At 35.1% G+C, this 20091-nt stretch overlaps 1 protein-coding gene across 16 annotated transcripts in view; it reads left to right on the top strand.

Annotated features, from left to right (window-relative positions):
- Positions 1–20091, top strand: part of LOC106135826 (dystonin) — a 261721-nt gene that overhangs the window by 112345 nt on the left and 129285 nt on the right. For 11 of the 16 annotated variants that reach the window (XR_009657367.1, XM_060951175.1, XM_060951176.1 and 8 more), the window contains exon 2: positions 96–807. The exons of 4 other annotated variants lie outside the window; for them this stretch is intronic. Coding sequence is in view for 11 of the 12 variants with exons in the window: in XM_060951175.1 (XP_060807158.1) it covers positions 163–807 (645 nt within the window). In the remaining variant the exon portion in view is untranslated. The remainder of the gene's footprint in view (positions 1–95; positions 808–20091) is intronic. One more of the 16 variants, XM_060951177.1, reaches the window with a different exon arrangement.

Below are 20091 nucleotides of genomic sequence, written 5' to 3'. Positions count from 1 at the left end.
AACTTTCATATTTTGGACTTGTCGCCGGTGTCAGTAACGGTGAACTTGCGGAACGCGTCTCGAATCGGTAATACATCACGATAATGTGATTCCAGTGCGCATTTGAACTGCAAGAACATTATTATGCTTCACGAAGGCCTATCGGCCTAAGACGAATCTGCGATGTCGATGTATCGATTCGTGAAAGAGGGGGGCAGTAAGCGGCTCTTTGTCCAGGGCACGCTTGAGAGTGACGATTCTAAGCCATTGAAGTCGAGTTTGAAAAAACCATCGCAATCCCCCGTCGGGTCTCCGATTACAACGAGTCTGAACCTGGCTTCTGTTCCGAAAAGCTTGCGAGAAGGTTTGACGAGACACGAGACAGTGTATGATGGGAATTACCCAGGCATGGAGAGAAGGTCGAGTTACCGTTCTGGGTCGTACAGGGAGGAGAGTTACAATGGCAGGATCGTTCATGATGGGAATCAGACACACTTTGAGTACGACGGCGGCGAGAGCACACTAGCTGTGCCGGCTTCGGCTGGAGGGAGAGGCATATCCGAGCTGCAGGCGATTCATACGAACAAAAGATTGTCGACCGAGGTCCTCGGCTCTTCTTTAGAGTCGACGAAGATCTCGAAGAAAGACGACAGCGGACAGAGACGCATAACGACAAGGATCGTAAGAAAAGTGACCACGTTGAGTCGTGGAGAAGAGAAAGCGTCTGCTGAAGACTTGGCAAGAGGAGGTCGCGAAGTTCACAGATCTGCTGAACATTACAGACATGTGGAGATGGAGGCGACGCATCCTGGACATAGAAAAGTAAAGGTATTTTTGTTTACGCACTAACTATTGGGTGCTTTCTTATTCACATATCAACATTGAAGATTTAATCTTGTCGACCATTATTTATATTGACAACATTAACTATTTTATATTCTAGATTTTAATAATGTCCAAATCATTATTATTAATATTTCATGAGTATTTTATATAACACCAACTGAATCAAAATTCTCCGCCTCTAATCGAGTTAATGCCATGTCGGGTTACTAATGACAAGAACTAACGATAAAATTACCAGGTATCACTTCCATAGTAATTGCTCTAGACATTTGTATAATAGCATTGTTTTGAGTAATGTTAAATATAATCTCACTCAATTTGTCTCTTTTAATCTTCTCTGTTATTATATTCGGTATCGTAAATGGTGTTTAATATTTGCAATCACGCTTTTACGTTTCGTATAATGTGTTTTACATTTTCTGGGTTAATGAAATTGCGAAGTGAGTTCAAAACATATTACACTAAATGTAATCCGTGTAATCTAATCCTGTTATAAAGATGTCATCTAAAAATACAAAAATAAGCATTAGTTATTTGTAGAAATGAGATGTGTTTTCATTCATATTTACAATCGTAACTGTACTAGAACTATCCGGTTACATAGATCGTTTCTCACTGAGGACACGCCCAATACAGCAAACGATTTATCTGCTGTCAAGACTGTTGAAGTCTTGTTCGACCAAATGATTTCAATTGGACTGATGTATAATGGTCTGGAGAAAGCGGACCTAATATGGTTTCAGATTGATGTGTTAGAGTTGCATTGAGTGAATTGTTGGGATGTTTTTATTTACAGATTTATTATTCACTATAGTTTGTTCAGGACTTACTCGTTGATGAAATTTGTTAAAATTCTTCTGCTTACGAAATTTATCGATATATATTTCGAGGATTTAGATTAAAATTATTATTAGTTACCTTTTCCTTCTGGGTGTGGTGCCTATGCCACATAAGTAGTAAATAAGGATTGCATAATAATGGTTCAAATAACGTTTATAGTTCTTGTAAAAAAAAACATGTGATATTTCGGTATTTATTATTTTTCACAATTGTGATATACATTGAAATGGGAAGATCATTTCATTCGTACAAGCAGGAGTTCCTTGAGTAATGCACCACAAGACCACAGGAACCTACACGCCAAATTTCAAATCCCTAAACCTAGCGGTTTGGGTGAAGTCGATATGCCAGTCAATCAGTCATGTTTTCTTTTATTTTATATATAAAATTCTCGTGTCACAATGTTCGTTCCCGTACTCCTCCGAAAAGGCTTGACCAATTCTCATGAAATTTTGTGAGCATATTGAGTAGGTTTGAGAATCGGCCAACCTTTATTTTTCATACCCCTTAGTGATAAGGGTTGTCCACCTTTAACAACTTTTTTTAACAAGAAATTACTAAAAAATTATATATATGGCAAAACAACGTTTGCCGGGACAGCTAGTATATTTAGATATTTCAAAGGTGTTTTATCATTCACTAAGTGTACGATTGCACATCACATTAATACCTTTTAGACGTTGTCCTCAAACCCATCGGAGAATACTAAATCCTTACATCTATTGCGAAACTCTTCAAGGAAAACTGCCGCTTTAGCAAAAAGTTTACCGTGAGTAAGTTCCTTACGGTACTTAAGAATTTTCTAAGAACCCGGTTCACAATTAGAGATGCCCTTATGTGTATTATCATCATTTAATTCTTTTCCTACATTTCTATATTGGGAATAATCGATGTAATTAAATGGTAGAAAATATTCGTGCCGACACTTTTAAAAAAGAGAAGTGAATAGAGTAGTAAGCATTATCTATTGTAAGCTTCTATGCTGGCTGTTGGCATAAAAAATTATGTCTGCCAGCCTCTTATCTTCCCGTGCGGATTAAAAGTCGATCAAGGTTTATAAATTGGGATACTTTTTAGGCGTTGGGCTTACAACCTTCACAAGCTGAACGTAGCCTTCCAGTCTTTGATAGTTGGCTTTGCACTGTAATGGATAAATACTTGATCAATGCAGGGAACATCAAAATAGAAGGTGCAATATAAAAATTCGTAGTAAATAATATTTTAAGGCTAGGTTTATAAATAGTCCATATTTATATCGTGACTGCGAAACGCTCACATGAACACGATTGTGACCTAACCTTGGTGACGTCACCGCAGATTTTGTGATAACTTTACATAACATTTTGACTGCAATGGTAGTAAACATGCTCTACAAATATTAATAAGTGTATGTACGTCACATGATCATGATTTTTGTCCATTGAGTGACTCACTACTGTGTTTGCTGGTGTTATTGTTTTCTTTTGTAAATACATCACATCTTTCTCCCTTATGGAGTGGACAGAGTCAACAGTCTCAAAAATACTGAAAGGCCACGTTCAGCCGTTGGCTTATGATGGAATTGACTTTTATAAGAGAAGTGTTGACGATTTTAAAAATTATTGTTTTTATTTTAACTGTTAATATTTTTAAGGTCTACAACAGCTTTTCTCTCTTATGTATTTTTTGTATTAACTTGAATAAGGTAACCAAGATGGCTATAATTAACAAAATATATAAAGTTACAATAAACATACAATCACTTTATTATCTTTTACGGGGTAGATAGAGCCAACAGTCTTGAAAGGCTATAAGGCCACGTTTAGTTGTAAAATTTAATGTAATACGAAGTTAAGAATTTGCATACTTAAGGTAATCTGAAGTTATGTGGTCATTTTTGGCCACGCGAGGCCAAATTTGATAGGCCATTAGAAAAATATTGTCGATTTGTAGCCACAAATCTAATCTGTGTAATTTTAATTTAACGATTATGTCATTTAGCCTTTTAACTCATTCAACAAGGTTGTGTGATTTGCATTTCGGAACTACTCTAGCTATGTTTTTAATTTGTTTTACTGTCAACAGGCTTAGGAGTTTTCTTAATGACACAGCATTGAAGGGTTGACATCCCACGGGAAGGGTTAAACTTTTAGTTGCTTCCATGTTTCGCTTTATTCATTGATTGATTGATTGAATCTTTTTAAACGCGATCAATATCCCTGAAAAATAATCTGAAAAAACATTGCACCATAAACCACATCTTCACTTCCTTCGGGTCTCAGCGAAGGTCAAGTTTAGTCGAATGATCAAATGATAGAATTGAGATTATCGCCTAAAAAAAGAACCCTATTTCTTGCCTTCTAATCAAGGATGACTAATTCCAACAATCTGAAAAGGAAGAGAATAAGCTGATACTCAACGTATTTTCAAAGTATTCTGAAGCAAGAAATCTGGTTAAATACATATACACTTAGTATTTACGGGACAAATTATACAGATTAAGTTAGCCTCGAAGTAAGTTAGAGACTTGTGTTACGAGATACTAGCTCAACGATACTATATCTATACATATAATAAATCTGTAGAAAGGTCAATTCTGTACATTGAAAATATTGAAAAAATAAATAGTAGGGGGTGTTACTGGATCGATACCAAACACAAAAATGTGACTAAAAAATTTTTGTCTGTCTGTCTGTATGTTCAGGCATCACGTGAAAACTAACGGTTCGATTTTGATGAAACTTGGTATAATTATACCTTATTATCCTGGGCGTGAAATAGGATACTTTTTATCCCGAAAAAATACGAAGAAAAAAAAATCTTAATTTTTCAGTTTATCCATAGACGTTGTTCTGTAGAACCGCGAACACACGTTGCGTTACCCGCAGTGGATTTAGCGCCGTAACCTGTAGCGCCTAAAGTCGGCTTTGGCTTGAACCGTTTGCTGCACAAGCGGGCCGCTACTAATTACTATGAAAAAAATACTACATAGCTACATTAATTCCCATCAAGCTGAAAATGAGTATAATTATTTAAAACACAATCAAAAGCATTATTTCAAAATTCCCCATGATTCCGGTTTAAGGAAAAAAATTTACTCACGGTCAAAGGTAAAAAATGGGTGTATCGCAATTTTCTTTAAAACGGTAAGTTTTTCAAATCGGAAAATTACCTCAGACATAAATTGTAGATCATAAAGTTATCTATTAAAAAGTTATCAAAGTTATCAATAATTTTTTTCAACAAAGCTACCGTTTCTGTGATATAACGATGCAAAAAGTTGCAAGCGTCATAATATGCATCCGTTTCCTTGCCACCTCTGAGGTAGTGTACTATAAGCGCGTTCTTTTTTTACATTTTTATTATTAAACTTGAAAAAGTCTGAAATAGGTTAGAATAAACACGTGTTTTCACTACGCAGTGGCACTCAAGACTAACTTTCGTATTTATTATTTAAAAAAAAAATAGAATTACCCTAAGTAAAGAAAATCATCTTAGGACAATAATAGAGGTTACAATTATCAAATTCAATGCAATAATCAAATTAAAACTAAAGCTACTTATAAAAAAAAAAAGAAAAAAGATGACTACAAACTAAAATTTAATTTATAAATTGTACAGTCCTTGCATAGCATCAACATGCGGGAATGTGCCCAGAAGGCTGGCAGCATTGCCAATTCGAATGGCAATGCTGATTCTCTGAGCCAGATAATTTCCAGCCCTCCGGTCAAGATATACCTCAATTAGCTTTTTCGACAATTGTCGGAAAAGCTGATGGGCAGATAGGCCCCCCGGTCCCAGAGTTTCTACCCCAAAAGGTTCAAAAGTATAGATATTACCGATAACTACATACATACATAAAATCACGCCTCTTTCCCGGAGGGGTAGGCAGAGACTACCTCTTTCCACTTGCCACGATCCCTGCATACTTCCTTTGCTTCATCTACATTCATAACTCTCTTCATGCAAGCTCGGCGGTTTCGGGTACTTTTGACCTGACCCTTTACCAGGACGTCCTTAATTTGATCAAGATATGTTCGTCTAGGTCTTCCCACCCCGACCTTTCCCTCCACACTCTCCATGTATATCTGCTTAGTCAACCTGTTTTCATTCATCCTCTCCACATGACCGAACCATCTCAACATACCCTTTTCTATTCCTGTAACTACATCTTCTTTCACATCACAACATTCCCTTATCACACTGTTCCTTATCCGGTCACTCAATTTCACACCCAACATACTCCTTAACGCTCTCATTTCCACTGCATTTATTCTGCTTTCGTGCTTCTTTTGCCATACCCAACTTTCACTCCCATACATTAATGTCGGGACCAACACGCCCCTGTGCACAGCCAGTCGAGCCTTTTTGGATAGTTTCTGACTGCTCATAAAGGCATGCAAAGCTCCATTCACCATGTTCCCCGCGTTCACTCTCCTTTCAATATCACTATCACACTTGCCATCTGATGTAAACTTTGATCCCGATAACTACATGTTTGCGCCTTTTGAGGTTTTTTGCCTCATTTGAAGCAAAACGGCCTTAGATTTAGTAACCTGAAGATGAGACGGCGCAAGTGTGTCGACACAAGTAGCATCCCACACCAAAGGCCACCCCAATCTCCAGGGTACCAAAGTCATACCATCCGGTCTCTTGGCATCATCCCGAGCCAGACCGTTTGGTTCTAGGAGGATTATAAGTATCATTTAGGGCGGCATGGCGCCCTAAACGGCCGGCACTCCTAGGGCATGAGAGGCCGTGGTGTCCATAGCCGACAACGGTATCCCCGCAAGGACTACTATTATTAAAGACTAACGGTATTTCATGTGTTGAGCATTCTGAGATAAAGCAGCTATACGACCCTAGCCACGTACACAATTAAACAGAGAGACAGATGTTGTCTCAAGGTTTCACTACAGTATAAATGAAGGGACTGGGTTTCATTATACTTATGTATATTTTATATTTTGAAATCAAGTTAAAATTACCGACAGAACAATATTTTTACTTATATTACTGCTACATAGAGTATATACGAGACGTGCTTATGCATATTATGACGCTTGCAACGTTTTGCATCGTAATATCTCAGAAACGGTAGCTTTATTGAAAAAAAATATTGATTACTTTTTATAGATATCTTTATGATCTACAATCTATGTCTGAGGTAATTTTCCTACAAAACTTACCGTTTTGAAGAAAATCGTGAAAATCCCATTTTCTTACCTTTGACCTTGGGTAATTTTTTTCCTTAAACCGGAATCATGGGGAATTTTGAAATAATGCTTTTGATTGTGTTTTAAACAATTATACTCATTTTCAGCTTCATGGGAATTAATGTAGCTTCATTCCTATTTTTTGGTCTAAATTGACCGGACTGAAAATAAAATGGAGAAATAAACCATCTACGCGAAGACCGACATCCGCGCGGACGGAGTCGCGGGGGAAAGCTAGTTTTATAATAAATACTTATATAGATAAACATCCAAGACCTAGGCCAGTCAGAGAAAGTTCGTTTCTCATCATGCCCCTGGCCGGGATTCGAACCCGGGACCTCCGGTGACACAGACAAGCGCACTACCGCTGCGCCACAGAGGCCGTCAATTAAACTATTAAATCAAGTAATTCATGATCAAGTCATAAGTCGATTAAACTAATATTTTACCCATTTCTGCCGAGATTATTGTACCACTAGTCGTGAGTCCTGTAACCAGGTTATAGTACATTTGTCTGCACATTCGGAGTCGTGATGGCACTCACGCTTCTCAACCCACATCGCTGGCAGGTTATCTCGCAAGAGTCACGCCCTTTCCTTTAAATATCACTGGGATCTTTGGAAAGTTGTGAAGGTCAAAGTCTTGTCTTATTAATGTCATTAAAAATAGTACATGCAGTCACTATTTGCATCTCAACTCCATCACAAAGCGATACAACGTGGCCTTACAGTCTTGAAAAGTCTTTTGGCTCTCCCTAACCCGTAAAGGAGGAGTGGAATGATTGTACCTATATATGTCTGGTCTAATAAGTCTGTAAAAAATATATTTTAAAATGTCTTTAACCATAGAAAATCTATAGAGATAAGACTATTTATTTTAAGCGTCGTCTGCGTTATCATTTTAAGCAAACGTTCTAGATAAGATGAAATCTTTTTTGTTTTTCTTTTTATCTAGTTGTAATTTCTCTAATTTTAAGGCAAATTTAGGCTAACCGGTATTAGGCATGATTTGACCATCCTTTAAAGACATCTCTTTAATAAAATTATTGTATTTGTTCTTAAAGACTTTAAAAACTAATTATATGATCCCTATAATACTATTTTATAACCAAAAACTATTCTTCCCAAACAGAGAAGTCACGAGCTGTCTCCGATTGCTGTCTAATATTTAGAGCAAGTGGTCCATTTCGTTATTTATATAGCTGAACTTTAAGTCTGTGATCTATCATTGTTCCACTATCAGCTACTTTCTATCTTTCTTCGGTAGTTCGTAGTATAACACCTCCCAACGATAAATTTCGTTTAGGTGAACGCCTATTTTCATTGTTCATTCGAAAATTATTTTTATTAGGTCTATTGTAACCCAAAATCGCGATAAATTGATATTGCTATATGGAGCCAGATGAATATCGAAAAAATATTGCCATTTCAAAAGTAATTTAGCTGCAGACATAATTTTAGTAGGTTTTTTTTGGGTTACTATATATTTTAACTATTAGTATTACAGTGGGATTATAATTAAATTTATTTGGGCGTTTACTTTTTTAATTTATGTTCCAAAGTTTTTGTGAGATATCTATTATAATAGATATTAATTTGTCACAATCACCAACCATGTTTTGTTCTTCAATTGCAACACCATCACAATGTAATAGTGTATGAGTGAAAACCATCACATTTCCTCATATCGAAAATCTGAATCGTCGATCATCTAATTAGATACTGCGGAGTAAAAACCGCGGCGTCCAATCAATTAAACAATTTCTACAAATTACCGACTGTGGTGCCTCTATCGGACATATAATAAACATAGTCGCGGAAGTTTTCTCCTAATTAGTGCATTGGATCAGAATCAACATTGCACCGGAATGAAATGTTAAATTGAGCGTGATGTGTACGCATGCTATGCAAATGTTGTTTCTTGGATTATCATGAATGGGTTTTGATGTTCAGTCAATTTTCAAGTCCTCTTTTATGTCTTACTAGCTGTTGCCCGCGACTTCGTCCGCGTAACTTTCGATTTTTTCCGCGTAAACTTATTTGCAGGCAAACTCATGCCTTGAGTTCATTCAAATGACGATAACTTTTTTTAAGTGAACCGATTTTGATGAAACATGCTTTTAATGTTTTTCTGAGTTAAAACAAAGCAATTGGTGAAAGTTTTAAGTTAATCGGTTCAGTACTTTCGGAGATAAGCGTGATCATACATACAGACAGAGAGATCGACAAAAAATTAAATTTTCTTTCTATTATTCATTCTAAGTGTCCCTCTATCCATTTCAGTCAAAAATACTTAATGTAAGTACAGACAAAATATTTTTACTGTTTTATTATATGTACAGATTATTAAAGGTTATTTATACATATATAAAATCACATTTTTCCACTTGCCACGATCTCTGCATACTTTCTTCGCTTCATCCACATTCATAACTCTTTATGCTAGGTATTTCGGGTAGTCTTAACCTGATCTTTCGCCAGGACGTCCTTGATTTGATCAAGGTACTGTCCGTCTAGGCTACTACTCTACTACACGGTTCCCATACACCTTGTATATTTGTTCGTAGGTCATGGAAATCTAGATAGCTGCCTGTCTTAGGGTTTTTTCTATATCAAGTAATTATAATCTTTGATAGTATTCCATAACGTAAAGATTCTTATTGTGAGTTAGATAAATTGATAACAATTTGTCTCTTTATCTCTAACAAACATAAAATTCTTCTTTTAGGCGATGGGCTAGCAACCGGTCACTATTTGAATCTCAATTCTATCATTAAACCAAAGAGCTGAACGTGGCATTTCAGTCTTTTGAAGACTGTTGGCTCTGTCTACCCCGCAAGGGATTTAGACGTGATAATATGTATGTATATAATTAAAATGCGTGGTACGTAAGGAGTTAAGAACGGCCAGTTTAGTAACGGGTTTTCTTAGGAATAGATGAATTGATATGCTAAACGCATTAGAAACACATACAGATATGCTTAAAAGCATCACGTTTACATGTCTTAGTTTTAATAGTATCGTTTATTTGTTTAACATTATAATATATATTTTTGTATTGTAATGAAAGTTCTAGGATTTACATCAATACTTTTTGTTTAAGTTTAGGGTGGTTATTATATCTAAATTAACTTATTAATTATTTAAGTAGTTTCGTGGCCCGAGGTCATCAGATCCGTATAATACTAAAACGACGAGTTGGCATAAAAAGAAACAAAGCAAGAATGTGGGCGAACGGAAGAAGATAGATAGACTCTTTATTGCTCCATATTGCATTGTAATGAGGTACAATGACGGACTTATCGCTAAAGAAGAAGTATGTTGAGATCGTGGCAAGTTGGATATACTGTCCCAATATCCCGACAGGAAATAGATAGACGTTTATACGAAATGTAATGTACTCGTAACAGCAAGCTTTAAACAAAATTTTAATACATACATACATATGGTCGCGTCTATATCCCTTGTGGGGTAGACGGAGCCAACAGTCTTGAAAAGACTGAAAGGTCACGTTTAGTTATTTGGTTTAATGATAGAATTGAGATTCAAATAGTGACAGGTTGCTAGCCCATCGCTTAAAAAGAGAATCCCAAGTTTGTAAGACTATCCTTTTAGTCGCCTTTTACGACATCCATGGGAAAGAGATGGAGTGGTCCTATTCTTTTTTGTATTGGTGCCGGGAACCACACGGCACAAAATTTAATAGTAGCAAATAATTAACAGCTGGTTCATTAAAAACCCATCAATGATTTTAACAATCAATCTTCAAAAGAAGCGAGCACGAATAAGAAAGACTTGAATACATGTGATGTGATGCTTAAATGATTAGTCTAAAAATGGTTACATTCGAATCACGACCATGTCTAGATTCAAAAGTCGTGATGCACTAATTCGAAGACTGTCTACATATAGTTTCCTTACATAGTAATCGATTATCCAAGAATAAAAAAGGTTATTCTTGACCTTTCTTTTGTTTTTAGTTCACATTGTTCAGATTCCATAATAATCGATTGTCCAAAAATAAAAAAAAAAAGTTTATTCTTAACGTTTCTTTTGTTTTTAGTTCACATTGTTCAGATGTAACATTTGTTACAATAATCCATAGACAATTTTTTTTTTGTTTTACTAAATCAAAGGCTGCGTAAACGTTTTACTTTTAAAGATAGTTTTTCAAAAGAAAAAGAGCCTTTACATACTTTTTTTACAGTTAATTTTATAAGGAGATGATGATAAATATTTGTTTTTTGAATATAATAAATAATTATAACAATGCTAAGCTTCACAATAAATATATACGGAACATATTTCACTGATTGAGTTAGTTTCGAAGTAAGTTGTGTTGCGAGATACTAACTCAACGATACAATATTTTATAATAAATACTTATATAGATAAACATCTAAGACCCAGGCCAATCAGAAAATGTACATTGTACATATACTACCTTTCCCTGCCTCATGTCAAATCAAGCAAAAAGTTTTTTGCAACATAACAAATATAATTTACATAAATTTCCTTTGCTCATTACGTGAGAAATTATTTCCTTTATGAAATAAAAAGCGATATTTTATTAAATTAATGTGTTGAAGCGAGTACATTAGCGCGAAAGAATGAGAATCATGTAGGTATTAAAACTTAGTTCGTCTTAATTCGCATTAGACATATTTTTATGTCTCTGAGATTCATACAAAAATTATTGTCATTAACAACATTATAATAGTAGATTTTGATAAACATACAATACCCAGGCCAACCAGAATAAGTCATCGTCATGACCTGACCGGGGATTGAACTCGGGACCTTTAAATTCAGGGACGAGAATCTGACTGCGCCAAACAGGCCATCAGACAATATCTTGCGAATCAAGAACTGCGAATTCTCAGGTATCCAACAATGGATTTCGACAAACCCACCGGCGCGCATCTCCGCGCGTGATTTATGAACCTGTGAACGAAGCCGTGACTGATCTTAGCAACGCTAGACCAGTGTCTCCCACACTTTATTTGTCTGTGGGAATGTTTAGTGCTTCTGTAGGATTCATTACATTGATATGCGTATCAGCACTTTCTGCGCACATAGATGTTATGTTCTTTTTTTTATCTTTTTCTGTTTTTCTTTCGTGTTCCTTTTTTATCCACATCACTATCTATTTATCTATATGCTCTGAATAGATGTATGTATTAAAATCTTTGAGATGGTTAGTACCCGGAAGCAGACTAAAACAAGTAACTGAATCATTTCACTTTGAGTAATTTTGTAGGATTTATTAAGTAACCAGAAAATCACTTCATAAAGAAAATTTTAAACTTGGAATAGGCAAGATGGCGGACAGGAAGCACACAGGTGCGCCGGCACATGACAGCGGCGCGCGCACCCATGCGTTAACATTTGTGCACTTGTCTGACGCTCTATGGTTCTTATTTTTTTATTGCTGTTTCAATGCCAGTACGAATTATGAAAAACTTTGTAATGAGGTGGACTACGAAGAGGTAGTAAATGTATGAAATTTTGAAGTCTTGAAATTCTGCCCAAAATGCAAGAAATTCTTGTCCTATGTAAGATTTGTAATACGTAATCAGCGACTGCTCTCTCACTGAATATAATTAAAGCAACGAAGCATTGTTAAGTCTCGATACTGGCGCTATCTTATTTAATAAATTCTCTCTCTCAATTGTACAAAATCGTACAACATATGAATCTACGAATCAGTCTATTAGAAATTTATATTTGTCAGTATTGACCGATATTCTAGATCACCTTTGAAATCAAAATAAATCTCTTAGTATCGTTGAAAGCTATCATGTCAGATATTAGATTTGCTTCATTATCTTTAATAACATTAATTCCACTAACAGTTACATTGTCTCAACCAGATGATTGAATTTTACGACTAGTTTCAAATTTATAAGTATAAATTGTGTTTTTATTACTAGTAGTATCATAATCATTAACAAGATTTGCGTTTTCATAAACTTTTATAGTTACAAGTAAATATACATTGTGTTTATTTTCAAGGATAGTTACAAGCCTGCTGAATTGTGTCAATAGGAGGAGGAGTAGGCAGAGACTACATCTTTTCACTTGCCACGATCTCTGCATACTTTCTTTGCTTCCTCCACATTCATAACTCTTCATGCAGGCTCGGCGCTTTCGGGTACACTTGACATGAAATTTTGCCAGGACGTCCATAATTTGATCAATAAAACTCATAAAAAATTCGACTGTTAATTATAGTAACTTAATATCTCAAAGTTTAAAATTGGCAATTTCTTTGATTTATGTATACCACCGCAAAATTACGTCTACAATTTCTACATTCCTAATATCCAGTAGCAGAAAAGGTCATTTGCAAGGAAACCGATTGAAAGTGTTTGTTCCGCGCTGATAACCGGGAGAAAGCAAAAGGGATTGAGAAAGTGAGGCGATAACCCGCCACACGATAGGTGGGATCAGCTCGTATGTAGGTGTTGGTAAGCGCACGTAAATTGAATTATGAACAACTAAGCTACTTATTTTTTAAGCTTCTGTGTATCGTTTATGACTTGCTATGGAATGATCATTCGGAAGTATTTCGTGGATGTCAAATTTGTTATCGTGAGCTTCACAAATAATTTGATCAGCATTACAAGTTAAGGCTAAAGATAAAAAACTCTCAAACAAATGTATGTGACATTTTGCAAATAAAACAAAAATGTCATCGGACCAATTTTCAAGGCGGCATGACTTGGGAATCGTCGTAAACTTTCTTCCCACTCACATGAGCCGTTATCTGCACGAGGTTTAACTGTATCCGGTTCTAATTTATCCTTTCTGAGTTCATTTTTAAAATTTTATCATCCTTATGGAGAAGCGAACTGTTATGTCCGCCCACTTATAAATATGTAGGATTGAATTGTTAATGTGACCATATTTGAAAGAAATATATTAATTTTGTTTCTATGTTTCTAATTCTGCCGTTTGGTTCCTTGCGCCAATTGAAAAAAGAATAGGACCACTCCATCTCTCTTCCATGGATATCGTAAAATAGATAGCATGGATAGGCTTATGATCTAGGGATTCTACTTTTAGGCGATGGGCTAACAACCTGTCACTATTTGAATCTCAATTCTATCATAAAGCCAAAGAGCTGAACATGGCCTATCAGCCTTTACAAGACTGTTGGCTCTGTCTACCCCGCAAGGAATTTTGACTTGATTATTATGTATGTGTGTATCAACTCATTCATAATTTCTGATCATAGACTATTCCTATTTTTTGTTCTTTATTCCTTTCTTCTGGCTTCAAAGCTCTGTGATTCTTTTATATAATAGGCACACGGCTTTTTATATTAAAAATAAATCATAACAGGTTTCTCCGTTATGTTTTTTTTTTAATTAGTTCCAAATTCAAATTTTTAAAAATAAATTAATTCGAATATACATTTCAAGCTAGATCCAATAAGAACTGGCTGAATACTAGAACACGGATTTAAATAATAAACAGTTTTAAAACACTATTTGCCTAATAAAAGAAGATCAATATGGCGAATGATAAACACATGAAGTCATATACTAGTTTGTTGACATCACTACCGTAAATGGTCAGCAGTGATCAAGGCTATGTCGATCATAGATCGTAGATCATAATCTGGTGCAAAAAGTTATGGGGCAGAATTGTTACCCGTCATTATTTTTGTGTCTGAAATGTTTTTATTTTTGGGTTTGATAATCTTTCTTGGGAATTTAATTTTTAGTCACAAGGTCTTAGTTTGATTCGCCGTTAAGTCAAAATGAATCCGGGTTTTGTAATGGACCAATTGTTTCATATACATACATATATTAAATCACGGCTACATCCCTTCCGGGGAAGATAGAGCCAACAGTCTTCAAAAGACTGATAGATCTCGCACAGCTGTTTGGCTGAATGATAAAATTGAGATTCAAATAGTGGCAGGTTTCTAGTAGATCGCCTAAAAGGATAATCCCAAGTTTATAAGCCTTTTGTTATTGGTGCCGGGAACCACACGGCAAATAAACGTGGCGCTTTTTTTGTACAAGGGTCTTCCAACTAAACTAAACTACCAACAAATATTTTTTCTATTCTTATGAAATGAAATAATTTGAGGCTACCTCAATCTGGACGATTTAATTATCCTAAAACCTGTTATTTTTAAATATCCTATAACTGCTGAAAATAAGGTCGTCCATATAAATACATTTTTTAATAGCCTTCAGTTTGAGTCAAGTAAAAATAAACAATATGCAACGATAGTGGTCCAGACTGATGTTCTGATAAAGCAACAATAAGTGAGCTAATTTACCACAACAATAAGTTTCACATTGTATCAGCCGACAATCTGTAGACGACGTGTAGTTTGAATACGCGATTGTTTTCAAATTATCTTTGTAGAAAATTGCCCTGAAAGAAATCGAGCTGAAACTCTGATCATTTTTATCGATGGTTTAAATGTATTATAGTCTTAAAAGAAAACGTTGCACTTAGCAATAAGAACAGAATTCGTTAAAGTTTTTCTATATTGTTTGGAAACTGATCAATTTGGACTCTTAAACAAGTGCTCATATGAATTCCAAAAACAATAAAATATTTAGCTCCATAAAGCATAGGATATTTCCAAAAACAGAAATCATAATAATGATTCCAGTTTCTGTGTTCCAAAATCAGATTGTTTCGTTATTGTTATAAACAAGAAATACGCACACTTTCGCGCTGGTAGAGTTCAGGCCCATTTGTATCAGTGCATCTCGTTCTCTCTTTAATTTCTTTTCCGTTAAGCTTACAAAGGGCGATCAGTGACGTCACGATTGCTAGTCACGACTTACACGAACCAGTATCGAGAGGAAACAGCTTGTGCCACTGACACGTTACATAGACAATAATCGTTGTAAGGATTTAAAGAAAAAAAAAATTTTTTTTTTTTCAGGAAATTGGCATTTGTCACCTTTTCACGTCATTTAACATTTCAATAAATAACATTTACTATATATATAAGTACATACATATGGTCACGTCTATATCCCTTGCGGGGTAGATAGAGCCAACAGTCTTGAAAAGACTGAATGGCCACGTTCAGCTATTTGGCTTAATGATAGAATTGAGATAACTAATATATTAATATTTGTCAAAAAGCTTCAAGCTACGAATTACCTAAGAACTTAATCTCTCAAGGCTAGCGTTCTTTCAATGAACAGAACGGAACGCACTTCAAAACGGACACAGAATCCCTTTAGGACCTTCTGCATTAAGACAGTCTGTTACCTGTATATTCATTCATTCATATAATCACGTCTATTTCACTTGCGGGGTAGACAGAGCCAGAATTTGCATTTTTTTCTGTTTAAATTCAATCAAATTCAATCTCGCGAATATACAAAAAGAAAACTAAAACAAAGAGCTTAAAGCGATTTAAAAAGTTTCACAAAACAAGTGACAGATTTAAGACGAAGTAAGATAACGGATTTTGAGAATTCATGATCGTGACCGATTGTATCGATTTGCCGATCAGTTTATTTAGCTTGGTGCTTTTAAAATAAATGCTTCTTAAATTCTTGATGTAGTTTAAATAAGTTACTCACTTTTGCCCTTGGCTCCGGCCGTGCGCAATGTATAATCAAATTTAAGTTCTTGTAGGTATTTCAAGAAGTCTTGCCTAATATTAATAAATGCAAAATTTGTTTAGGATGTGTGTTTATTACGTTAACACGCAAAAACTAATAAACGATTTTTATGAAATTTTTTTTTATGAAAGTAGTTTTTGCGTGAAAGTTTAACAAACTTCCATACATTCTGACATACAAACTTTTGCATTTATAATGGATGTATCAATACCATAGATTTAGAGTATTTCGCTTACGCTAAACAATAAATTTATATCAATACAACAAAAACACAAGATCAATGACTCCGAAATGAAGTTCAATGCTGATCTAAATATATCAACATCAATCATCTTGAAATATCGGGAGCATCTGCATCGGATAAAGTGGATTCGGATGTACAAAACAGTATTGATTTTGTAAGTGGAGGAATAATAACAAAATAATAAAATAAAAATCAAGACTGTTGGCTCTGTCTACCCCGCATGGGATATGGACGTGACCATATGTATGTAATAAAATATGTAAATGTAATGTGTGAGAAAAGAGTGCCGTGTGGTTATCGGCATCAATAGAAAAAAATAGAACCACTCCATCTCGTTGGATGTCGTAAAAGGCGACTGAGGGGTAGGCTTATAAACTCGCGATTCTTCTTTTAGGCGATGGGCTAGCAACCTGTCACTATTTGAATTTCAATTCTATCATTAAGCCAAACGGCTGATCATGGCATTGGTCTTTTCAAGACTGTCGGCTCTGTCTACCTCGCAAGGTATATAGACGTGATTATATGTATATAAAGTCAGTCAATTGAGTAGTCTGATTGACGAATAAAAGATTAAGTACATCTTCAATCTTTGCAACAATCTCGTTTATAGTTTTATCATTTAGTAAGATCAGTTAAAAGGAAATTAGGTTTCTGGCTCGACGGTGTCTTTTTATTCGTTTTTTATGTTACAATAAAATAAAATAACTTATAATCACGTCTATATCCCTTGCGGGGTAGACACAGCCAACAGTCTTCAAAATACCGTATGGCTTAATGATAGAATTGAGATTGAAATAGTGACAGGTTGCTAGCTTATAGCCTAAAAGAAGATCATGTTAGTCTTTGAATTTATTCTACTTATTTTAACGTACGACAGACAGCGACATACCCAAAGATTGGGATTTAATTTGGGGGATTTTTTTTTATAAATGTTGTCGAATCCATTAACTGTAAGAGTTATAAAAATCTATGCCAAAAAAAAGAAAGAATGCATCTATGCGAGTTTATGCATACAAAACGTCTAATTGATCTACTAACATTATAGAGATTTGCATAGTAAACTATTCAGATTTCTACAAGAAGAATCCCAAGTTTATTAGCCTTTAAATCCAATTTTATGAATGATTTTAAGTTTAAGCTAATTCTGTCCTTATTTCACAAAGAAATAGTCCACACCGCAAAACCGCAAATCTTAATATCAATGAATTTTCTGTTTTATTGCTTTAGTTATAAAGTCGATTTAACTGGTCGGTGTAATTTGGCTGACTCTCGAAGCATGACCACACCATTTTGTTCACGTCCAGCAACGTCCAACTTCTGTGATAAATCTAGATTTATATTTATTTGTTTTTTTTTTTAAATTCATGGTCTAAACCTCGGTGACCTCCGGGCGAACGGTCAAGTCAAGAATACCTGTGCTTTTTACTACGCTTTTATTAGCTTGGGTTGTATTTTTACTACGCTTTTATTAGCTTGGGTTGTATGTATGTATGTAACGGAATCTTTGAGCTTAATTTTCACTGGTTTCTAAACGTCTGATCAACTTGGAACTTTGCACACGTATCAAGGACCGATGACAATGCAATATTTTGATAAGAGTTTCTCATTATCCTTATTAAAACTGCCAGGATTAATAAATTCATTTTTAGATAGCTCTGTCTCTCTTACTCTCCTACGAAGGCGTAGGAGAGTAAAAGAGACAGAGCTAGCACGCTAGCGATTTTTCTATTTTTTAGTTCGATTAGCAATAAAAGCATAGTTTTTTAGTTTTTTTTAAACTATAATTTTTTTATTTATTCTTATTATTTGTTTTAGCATCCGATATTTTTATCACTAATAGTGTTTTGAATTTTTTTCTTGCCTTCTGGTTTGTTTGCTTGAATATCCGAGATTGCATGAAGGGTTATGAATGTTTCAAGAATGTTGGCTCTGTCTGCCCCGCAAGGGATTTAGACGTACCATATGTATATGTATGTATGTATGTTATGAATGTGGATGAAGCGAAAACCAGCGAAGTATCGTGGCAAGAAGAAAGAGTAGTCTCTGCCTTAGGGAAAGAGGCGCTAATCAGTAACATATTTTGATGCGTTTTTTTATTATTAGATAGTGATTCAGGAGGAAGGTTTATATGTATTAATTCTACCCGTGCGAAGCCGCTAGTTTATTTATATACGAGTATGTTCAAAGGTATAGCTGATCACATTTTTGTAGGAGCTTGGAACAGGAATTACTTCGGGGCTCATTGTGGGTTCGGTCAAGTCTCCTGGGGAATTTAAACACGTCCTTCAATTAACTAATCAATCATTCATGTACATAAATACATGATAGAAACGGTGTTACATTAATCTTTGAATTATATATCATATTTGCTTAGTACATGCTGACGTCATTGTTAAATTATTTTATACTAGAGGCCGCCCGCGACTTCGTTCGCATGGAAACACTATCAATCCCGCGGGAACTCCGGTATAAAAAGTCTATATGTTATTCTGGGTCTTCAGCTACATACATACCAAATTTCATCGTAATCGGTTCAGTAGTTCTTGCGTGAAAGAGTAACAAACAACCATACTGACATCCTGACATACTCACAAACTCTCGCATTTATAATATTAGTAGGATTTTTATTCTACTTTACATTATAGCGAAAACCGTTCAGTAATTTTTCGCAGTCTGTTGATGGATGGGTCAGGCTTTTATTTTTACCTTTGAAAATTTAAAAAACGGGTCAAGAGTCGTATGAAAATATAAAGATGGCACTTAAAGCAACCATTTGGTATGTCCCGACCCATTTTAAAAGTTCAAAGCTAAATCGTGTGTCACTTTGACAAATGTGGATTGAATCATCTTGTTATCGAAATTTCCTTTGGGCATCTGGGATTCTGGGACAATCTTATTTTACCAAACTTTCTGAATGATTCAGAGAGCCAGCTTAAATCGGTCGACTGCAAAAATTATGAGTCGTTTTAATTCAAGACAGTTTATGATTTTAAAACTTGTTTTGTTAAAAACTTTTTTTCAAAGTGACATTATTTATCAGATAAAGATTTTTATTTTTAAATACAAGCTAAATAACGTTTCGTTATTAAAATACCCTTTTACAAATGAAACATTTTTATTTTATAGTGATATCGCCTGGGTTATCAAAGTGGAATAAACCTAATTGCCATGATCTAAGCTGAATTAAGATTGAAATTACACTAGTAGTTTTATAAATACTAAAGTTCGTGAGGATGTGTTAATGTACGTACTACTTCACGCAAAATCTATTTACGATTTTGATGATATTTGGTAAACATACATACACATACATACATGTCGTCACGTTTATATCCCTTGCGGGGTAGACAGAGCCAACAATCTTGAAAAGACTG

Source organism: Amyelois transitella, chromosome 24 (genome assembly GCF_032362555.1).
Source record: "Amyelois transitella isolate CPQ chromosome 24, ilAmyTran1.1, whole genome shotgun sequence".
Classification (NCBI taxonomy): domain Eukaryota; kingdom Metazoa; phylum Arthropoda; class Insecta; order Lepidoptera; family Pyralidae; genus Amyelois; species Amyelois transitella.
The sequence above is the reverse complement of the archived record's forward strand: the minus strand, read 5'-3'. Positions and strand labels throughout refer to the sequence as shown.